Source organism: Oncorhynchus kisutch, linkage group LG15 (genome assembly GCF_002021735.2).
Source record: "Oncorhynchus kisutch isolate 150728-3 linkage group LG15, Okis_V2, whole genome shotgun sequence".
NCBI classification, from domain to species: Eukaryota; Metazoa; Chordata; class Actinopteri; order Salmoniformes; family Salmonidae; genus Oncorhynchus; species Oncorhynchus kisutch.
Genome location: NC_034188.2, coordinates 87,829,920 through 87,839,580, shown reverse-complemented (window position 1 = coordinate 87,839,580; position 9,661 = coordinate 87,829,920). Strand labels below are relative to the sequence as shown.

Genomic DNA, 9,661 nt, shown 5'->3' with positions numbered 1-9,661 from the left:
TGATGTACCAGGAGTGTTACCATCCATGACAGTCTTCAGTAGGGAGCTTTATGTGATGTGCCAGGAGTGTTACCATCCATGACAGTCTTCAGTAGGGAGCTTTATGTGATGTCCCAGGAGTGTTACCATCCATGACAGTCTTCAGTAGGGAGCTTTATGTGATGTACCAGGAGTGTTACCATCCATGACAGTCTTCAGTCGGGAGCTTTATGTGATGTGCCAGGAGTTTTACCATCCATGACAGTCTTCAGTAGGGAGCTTTATGTGATGTACCAGGAGTGTTACCATCCATGACCGTCTTCAGTAGGGAGCTTTATGTGATGTACCAGGAGTGTTACCATCCATGACAGTCTTCAGTAGGGAGCTTTATGTGATGTACCAGGAGTGTTACCATCCATGACAGTCTTCAGTAGGGAGCTTTATGTGATGTCCCAGGAGTGTTACCATCCATGACAGTCTTCAGTAGGGAGCTTTATGTGATGTCCCAGGAGTGTTACCATCCATGACAGTCTTCAGTAGGGAGCTTTATGTGATGTACCAGGAGTGTTACCATCCATGACAGTCTTCAGTAGGGAGCTTTATGTGATGTCCAGGAGTGTTACCATCCATGACAGTCTTCAGTCGGGAGCTTTATGTGATGTGCCAGGAGTGTTACCATCCATGACAGTCTTCAGTAGGGAGCTTTATGTGATGTGCCAGGAGTGTTACCATCCATGACAGTCTTCAGTATGGAGCTTTATGTGATGTGCCAGGAGTGTTACCATCCATGACAGTCTTCAGTAGGGAGCTTTATGTGATGTACCAGGAGTGTTACCATCCATGACAGTCTTCAGTAGGGAGCTTTATGTGATGTGCCAGGAGTGTTACCATCCATGACAGTCTTCAGTAGGGAGCTTTATGTGATGTACCAGGAGTGTTACCATCCATGACAGTCTTCAGTAGGGAGCTTTATGTGATGTACCAGGAGTGTTACCATCCATGACAGTCTTCAGTAGGGAGCTTTATGTGATGTGCCAGGAGTGTTACCATCCATGACAGTCTTCAGTATGGAGCTTTATGTGATGTGCCAGGAGTGTTACCATCCATGACAGTCTTCAGTAGGGAGCTTTATGTGATGTACCAGGAGTGTTACCATCCATGACAGTCTTCAGTAGGGAGCTTTATGTGATGTGCCAGGAGTGTTACCATCCATGACAGTCTTCAGTAGGGAGCTTTATGTGATGTACCAGGAGTGTTACCATCCATGACAGTCTTCAGTAGGGAGCTTTATGTGATGTACCAGGAGTGTTACCATCCATGACAGTCTTCAGTAGGGAGCTTTATGTGATGTGCCAGGAGTGTTACCATCCATGACAGTCTTCAGTAGGGAGCTTTATGTGATGTACCAGGAGTGTTACCATCCATGACAGTCTTCAGTAGGGAGCTTTATGTGATGTGCCAGGAGTGTTACCATCCATGACAGTCTTCAGTAGGGAGCTTTATGTGATATACCAGGAGTGTTACCATCCATGACAGTCTTCAGTAGGGAGCTTTATGTGATGTGCCAGGAGTGTTACCATCCATGACTCTGCACAGTAACTCTTTTTGTTGTTGTTTTTGTTGTTGTTGTTGTTTTTGTTGTTGTTGTTGTTGTTGTTGTTGTGTGTGGCACCTGGAAATGGGCCCATAGTACATTGGATTTCTTTATGACATTAAAGTTTAAAGGTGCACCTCCACTAAAACTAAAATCAAATTGTATTTGTCACATGCTTCGTAAACAGCAGGTGTAGACAGTGAAACTTTTACGAGTCCTTTTCCCACAATGCAGAGAGAGAGAAAATAGAGATATAACAGAAAAGTAAAACATGTAACAATGAAAGTGTGTGTATCTCCTCTCTCTCTGTCTGTCTGTGTGTGTCTATATCTCTGTGTGTGTGTGTGTGTGTATCTCCTCTCTCTCTGTCTGTCTGTGTGTGTCTATATCTCCTCTGTGTGTGTGTGTGTGTGTGTGTGTCTATATTTCCTCTCTCCTTGTGTGTGTGTGTGTGTGTCCTCTCTCTCTGTGTGTGTGTGTCTATATCTCCTCTCTGTGTGTGTGTGTGTGTGTATCTCCTCTCTCTCTGTGTGTGTATCTCCTCTCTCTGTGTGTGTATCTCCTCTCTCTCTCTGTGTGTATCTCCTCTCTCTGTGTGTGTGTATCTCCTCTCTCTGTGTGTGTGTATCTCCTCTCTCTGTGTGTGTGTGTGTATCTCCTCTCTCTGTGTGTGTGTATCTCCTCTCTGTGTGTGTGTGTGTGTATCTCTTCTCTCTGTGTGTGTATCTCCTCTCTCTGTGTGTGTGTATCTCCTCTCTCTGTGTGTGTGTATCTCCTCTCTCTGTGTGTATGTGTATCTCCTCTCTCTGTGTGTGTGTATCTCCTCTCTCTGTGTGTGTGTGTATCTCCTCTCTCTGTGTGTGTGTGTATCTCCTCTCTCTGTGTGTATGTGTATCTCCTCTCTCTGTGTGTGTGTGTATCCCCTCTCTCTGTGTGTGTGTATCTCCTCTCTCTGTGTGTGTGTGTATCTCCTCTCTCTGTGTGTGTGTATCTCCTCTCTCTGTGTGTGTGTGTATCTCCTCTCTCTGTGTGTGTGTGTATCTCCTCTCTCTGTGTGTATGTGTATCTCCTCTCTGTGTGTGTGTGTGTATCTCCTCTCTCTGTGTGTATGTGTATCTCCTCTCTCTCTGTGTGTGTGTATCTCCTCTCTCTGTGTGTGTGTGTATCTCCTCTCTCTGTGTGTATGTGTATCTCCTCTCTCTGTGTGTGTGTATCTCCTCTCTCTCTGTGTGTGTGTATCTCCTCTGTGTGTGTGTGTATCTCCTCTGTGTGTGTGTATATGTATCTCCTCTCTCTCTGTGTGTGTATGTCCTCACTCTGTGTGTGTGTATCTCCTCTCTCTGTGTGTATCTCCTCTCTCTGTGTGTGTGTATGTGTATCTCCTCTGTGTGTGTGTGTCTATATCTCCTCTCTGTGTGTGTGTGTATCTCCTCTCTCTCTCTGTGTGTATCTCCTCTGTGTGTGTGTATGTCCTCACTCTGTGTGTGTGTATCTCCTCTCTCTGTGTGTATCTCCTATGTGTGTGTATCTCCTCTCTCTGTGTGTGTGTGTGTATCTCCTCTGTGTATGTATCTCCTCTCTCTGTGTGTGTATCTCCTCTCTGTGTGTATATCTCCTCTCTCTGTGTGTGTATCTTCTCTGTGTGTGTGTGTATCTCTTCTCTCTGTGTGTGTATCTCTTCTCTCTGTGTGTGTATCTCCTCTCTCTCTGTGTGTGTATCTCCTCTCTCTCTGTGTGTGTATCTCCTCTCTCTCTGTGTGTGTTTCTCTTCTCTCTGTGTGTGTATCTCCTCTCTCTGTGTGTGTGCGTATCTCCTCTGTGTATCTCCAGAGCTGCTGTACCAGGATGTGTTCTCAGTATGGGAGGTGATCTGGGTGGCCCCTCACATCTCCTCTCTCTCTGTGTGTGTGTATCTCCAGAGCTGCTATACCAGGATGTGTTCTCAGTATGGGAGGTGATCTGGGTGGCCCCTCACATCTCCTCTCTCTCTGTGTGTGTGTATCTCCAGAGCTGCTATACCAGGATGTGTTCTCAGTATGGGAGGTGATCTGGGTGGCCCCTCACATCTCCTCTCAGCACTTCGTCCTGTTCCTGGCCCTGGCCCTGGTAGAGGTCTACAGAGAGATCATCAGAGACAATACCATGGACTTCACTGACATCATCAAGTTCTTCAACGGTGACAGACAGAGTCCCAAATCACACCCTATTCCTTTTATAGTGCACCCCTTTTGATCAGGCCCCTAGAGTAGTGCACTATGTATCGTATAGGGTACCACTTAGGACCCCAATAAGGATGTGGTATATGTTGGGATGGAGCAGAAAAGTGTAGGCGGATTGTGTGTGTGTTTATAAAACAGTCTCCCTGACTTCCTGTGTTTATAAAACAGTCTCCCTAACTTCCTGTGTTTATAAATCAGACTCCCTGACTTCCTGTGTGTGTTTATAAAACAGTCTCCCTGACTTCCTGTGTGCATGTGTATAAAACAGTCCCCCCGACTTCCTGTGTGTGTGTTTATAAAACAGTCTCCCTAACTTCCTGTGTGTATAAAACAGTCTCCCTGAGTTCCTGTGTGTGTGTTTATAAAACAGTCTCCATGACTTCCTGTGTGTGTGTTTATAAAACAGCCTCCCTGACTTCCTGTGTGTGTGTTTATAAAACATTCTCCCTGACTTCCTGTGTGTGTGTTTATAAAACAGTCCCCCTGACTTCCTGTGTGTGTGTTTATAAAACTGTCTCCCTGACTTCCTGTGTGTGTGTGTTTATAAAACAGTCTCCTTGACTTCCTGTGTGTACAAAACAGTCTCCCTGACTTCCTGTGTGTGTGTGTATAAAACAGTCTCCCTGACTTCCTGTGTGTGTGTATAAAACAGTCTCCCTGACTTCCTGTGTGTTGTGTGTATAAAACAGTCCCCCTGACTTCCTGTGTGTTGTGTGTGTATAAAACAGTCTCCCTGACTTCCTGTGTGTTGTGTGTATAAAACAGTCCCCCTGACTTCCTGTGTGTTGTGTGTGTATAAAACAGTCTCCCTGACTTCCTGTGTGTGTGTGTGTGTGTGTGTGTATAAAACAGTCCCCCTAACTTCCTGTGTGTGTGTTTATAAAACAGTCCCCCTGACTTCCTGTGTGTATAAAACAGTCTCCTTGACTTCCTGTGTGTGTGTTTATAAAACAGTCTCCCTGACTTCCTGTGTGTATAAAACAGTCTCTCTGACTTCCTGTGTGTGTGTGTGTGTGTGTGTATAAAACAGTCCCCTGACTTCCTGTGTGTGTGTTTATAAAACAGTCCCCCTGACTTCCTGTGTTTACAAAACAGTCCCCCTGACTTCCTGTGTGTGTGTTTGTAAAACAGTCTCCCTGACTTCCTGTGTGTGTGTGTATAAAACAGTCTCCCTGGCTTCCTGTGTTGTGTGTATAAAACAGTCCCCCTGACTTCCTGTGTGTGTGTTTATAAAACAGTCCCCCTGACTTCCTGTGTTGTGTGTATAAAACAGTCTCCCTGACTTTGTGTGTGTGCGTGTGTGTGCGTGCGTGCGTGTGTGTGTGTGTAACAGAGATGGCAGAACGTCATGACGTGCAGCACATCCTTCAAATCGCCAGAGAACTGGTGCACAAGGTCCAGTCTCTCATCGAGAACAAGTGATGAGGAGGAGGATGAAGAGAGGAGGATGAAGAGGAGCGGAAGAGAGGAGCTAGATGCCATCACTGCACCCCTCGATCCACCCGTCCATCCTCCGCACCTAGCACAGCTTCCTCCCTCTCTTACCCCTCCCAAACCAGGGGAAGAGACAAAGACATGGGCCCTCTCCCTCCAGGCCTCTAACCCTCTCTCCCTCCAGGCCTCTAACCCCTCTCTCCCTCCAGGCCTCTCTCCCTCCAGGCCTTTAAACCTCTCTCCCTCCAGTCCTCAGCCCGCCAGCCAGACCGGTGGAGGATGAAGCCTCCAGGTGACCATCCTGGTCTGGATGCAGAAGAGAACAGTGGAAAGGAGAGTGATGTTGGCTGGACCCAGGTTTAGATGTGGGTCCTGGTTCCTGGTCTAGGTCTGGTCCTAGTCGCAGTTCCTGGTCTAGGTTTGGCCCTGGTCTAGTTCCTGGTCTAGGTCTGGCCCTGGTCTAGTTCCTGGTCTAGTTCCTAGTCTAGGTCTGGCCCTAGTCTAGTTCCTGGTCTAGGTCTGGCCCTGGTCTGGGTCTGGTCCTAGTCTAGTTCCTGGTCTAGGTCTGGTCCTGGTCTAGTTCCTGGTCTGGGTCTGGTCCTAGTCTAGTTCCTGGTCTAGGTCTGGCCCTGGTTTGTAGATGTTGTTTACAAGCATCCGGTCACAGAATGCCTTGGTTGGTTGGTTGGTTGGTGTCAAACATTTGGAGTTGGCTGCATGCTCGTTAGTTTGATCCCACTGTGACTTCCCCCATCTTATCATTCTCCACTAAACTCCACCCCCTGACCTCTCCATCACAGAGACCAGAGACCCCTAACCTCTCCATCACAGAGACCAGAGACCCCTAACCTCTCCATCACAGAGACCCCCTGCCCTCTCCATCACAAAGACCAGAGACCCCCTAACCTCTCCATCACAGAGACCAGAGACCCCCTGACCTCTCCATCACAGAGACCCCCTGACCTCTCCATCACAGAGTCCGCCTAACCTCTCCATCACAGAGACCAGAGACCCCCTGCCCTATCCATCACAGAGAACAGAGACCCCCTGCCCTGTCCATCACAGAGACCAGAGACCCCCTGCCCTCTCCATCACAGAGACCAGAGACCCCCTGCCCTCTTCATCACAGAGACCTCCTGACCTCTCCATCATAGAGACTAGAGCATCTCTCCATCACAGAAACCCACAGAGTATTTGTTACCAATCAGAACGTGAGATTCCTCTCAGTGTTGATTCGGACGATGGGCTAAATGCGACGTGATATATGTGTGACTTCCTCAAGTGTGACTTTGTTTTAGTGACACAACATTAGAGTGTGAATGACCAAGTAAGCCAGTAGCACAGAGACTGGGTACAGTACAGTGTTTAATACCAGGGTGCTCAGTGCACTACCAGTAGAGGCCTCTAGAGGGCCCTAGCCACTCACACAGGCTATTATGGATTCCCCTTACAGAGGAGCAGAAGAGTTAAGAAGCCACGAAGAAGAAGCCTTCGTCTGTGACCAAATTGACTGTGCCAACTTTCAGACCTTTTCATTAAGTATTTATATGACTATACACACATCAGCCTTGAAACTTTGTCTTGTGGTCCTGTTTTGATTGGTTAATAACCTTCTCTTCCCCTAGAATGTTCCTCTCCCTATAACCTTGCTTTATGGTTCGTTATTTTCTTCAATTTCTCAGATGTTGCCTTTATTATATACCAGTGTACTGTATATTCCAGCCTGATCCACTTTGTTGTGAGTGTTGCCCTTGTTGGTCCAGTACCCATCAAGCCCCCACCACTTCCCTAGTAGGGGCCAATACAGCTCTCCTTCGGGGGGGTGGGGCTTCGTTGATTGGCATATAGCCTTTTCCTTCCCCTGTCGAAATTCCATTCTACGTTGTGCACTATTGACCACGACTGACCAATGAACATGACCAAAGTGAAATTGAGTCAAATGATGATAGCACAAAAAAAATAAAAAATCATAATCTGATTTCTAAATGATTATGAAACTCCTGTATGAGGTGAGACTTTGTTTGTGTCATAAATAGCACCCTATTCCCTATATAGTGCACTACTTTTGACCAGGGCCAATAGGGTTCCATTTGGGCCATTGACATCCTTACTAGTCTCCAGTAGCTTCAAATAATAACCTGCACCCTTATTTCCAAAATGGCTGTCATGGAGTGGTTTCCTACAGTGACCACACCTCACTGCCCAGTCTTCCCCAATCTTGAGGTGTTGTGGGGGGAAAAAAATCAGCTTCTTGGAATGGAGAGCGCCCATTACAGGGCGATAGTAGTGTGGAATGTGGAATGATTCTAAAATGGAACCTTATAATTCCCTTTATTCATGGGTTGCAACATCTCTTCACAATGTTTGTTTCTAAAGGTCTGTTTTATTTTTTTTATTTTAGGAGTGATATCCCAGCTGAGCACTCTACTCAAGGCAGTCACAATGGGTGTCGATGAGGATCTATTCTGACAGCATGGAAACACGACTGCATTTCAAAAGGAGGCAAATAATTAGTAGGACAATCTTTTGTCAATCGTTGTCATGTCACCAGATTGACTTTAGATACAGTATATCTTTAGCTAGCTAGCAAATTTTGAGGGGAGAGCACCAACATTTTTTTTTGTTGCTAGCTAACGTTAGCATTGCTAGCTATTTCTGACAAACTTTGCTAGCTCATGGGCAACATTGCCATCTCTAAAGTCAACTTGACATCATACTGATGGCAAAGTTGTTTTATACAAATTATTTGTCTACTTCAGCGATGCCAATCGTATTTCCAGGCCACTATAGTGTAAATTTGACTTAACAGTCATAAGTCCCCTTTCAGAGTGAGCATTAGCCATCAGTCAGAAAACGATATGCTGGGGCATCAGTAGAACATTGTTCACCACGGCAACGACGCGACCCAGTGACGGAAGTGCAACCCATGATTAGTGCACTACTTATGACCAGAGCCCTGGTTCTCAACCTTCCCCCCCCCCACCCCATTACTGTACCAGCAAGTACATTTGCTTCTGCCCAGAGTACCCCTGAAGCACCTACCTACCCCCTTATTTCACCAGTAAGCCTATGGGCTCATGAGATTTCAAGTACTGTACCCCCTGTGAATAGGCCAAGTAGCCCTAGTTGAGAACCACTAGTAAAGGGAATGGGGTTCCATTTGAAACACACATGGTTTAAGTACAGTAGATGCCACTACACACGTGGTCGTTTATGATTGCAGTGTGAAAGGAGGGGAAAGTTAAGTAGCCTGGGATCATAACTGATTTTGTGATCCTTCACTGCTGTTACAATGTTGAGTGCAGCGTTTCAGTCTGGTTGAAACAGGCTAGATTTGAGGCCCTCGGGAGAGCCATTTTCTTCCAATCAGGACCATGCGTACCAAAGCCTCAAAACAGCCTGCCCCTGAGGTATGATGACAAGGTGCAATTTCATACCGTATCGCAAAGACTGTTTATTAGGTGTTAAATTTTTTGTATATTTTTGTTTCTTTAATCCACCCCGTTTAATTCTAGATTATAACTTCCTGTGCAATTTCTGTTTGAGTATCAATGTAATCTCTCACATCTATAATGACTGCTGTGAATAAATACCCCCCCCCCCTACCAAAAAAAGCCCCATATTTCTATGGGGACAGTATAAGGATATAACGTATTTTAAAATCTATTTTATATGTCTGGGTTTTAGAGCAGCGTGTATTTGAGAATGCTGCTTGATGTGTATAACAATCCTGGTTACTGTGTATAATTGAATGCTGGTTACACTTTGTTGACTGTTAATGTTTTCTCAATGTTGTGCCACTGATGGTGAATAAGGAAAATAATATATAAATAATTTCAAAATGATATATTTATTTTGTTTTGAAAAGCCAATCATTTGAATTGCAGATTAGGTATTGTATGTAAAAGGATGTATCTTTTGCCTTGAATGTGATGTATTACTAAAAACACAGTTTACTCCTTATTATTAAAACATTTTAATAAACTGGGAGGTGACCGTGTCTGTTGTAACTCATTTGAAACAGGTACAGACAGTGGGGCAAAAAAGTATTTAGTCAGCCACCAATTGTGCAAGTTCTCCCACTTAAAAAGATGAGAGAGGCCTGTAATTTTCATCATAGGTACACTTCAACTATGTCAGACAAAATGGAGAAAAAAAATCCAGAAAAATCACATTGTAGGATTTTTTATGAATTTATTTACAAATTATGGTGGAAAATAAGTATTTGGTCAATAACAAAAGTTTCTCAATACTTTGTTATATACCCTTTGTTGGCAATGACAGAGGTCAAACGTTTTCTGTAAGTCTTCACAAGGTTTTCACACACTGTTGCTGGTATTTTGGCCCATTCCTCCATGCAGATCTCCTCTAGAGCAGTGATGTTTTGGGGCTGTTGCCGGGCAACACGGACTTTCAACTCCCTCCAAAGATTTTC

The 9,661-nt window shown here is 45.3% G+C and overlaps 1 protein-coding gene across 2 annotated transcripts in view; it reads left to right on the top strand.

The window, feature by feature from the left end:
- Positions 1-9,216, top strand: part of LOC109886971 (small G protein signaling modulator 2) — a 196,417-nt gene extending 187,201 nt beyond the window's left edge. For both annotated transcript variants that reach the window (XM_031791255.1, XM_031791256.1), the window contains 2 exons: positions 3,582-3,749; positions 5,126-9,216. In XM_031791255.1, the coding sequence (XP_031647115.1) occupies positions 3,582-3,749; positions 5,126-5,214 (257 nt within the window). In that variant the 3' untranslated portion in view covers positions 5,215-9,216. The remainder of the gene's footprint in view (positions 1-3,581; positions 3,750-5,125) is intronic.
- Positions 9,217-9,661: the final 445 nt, after the last annotated feature.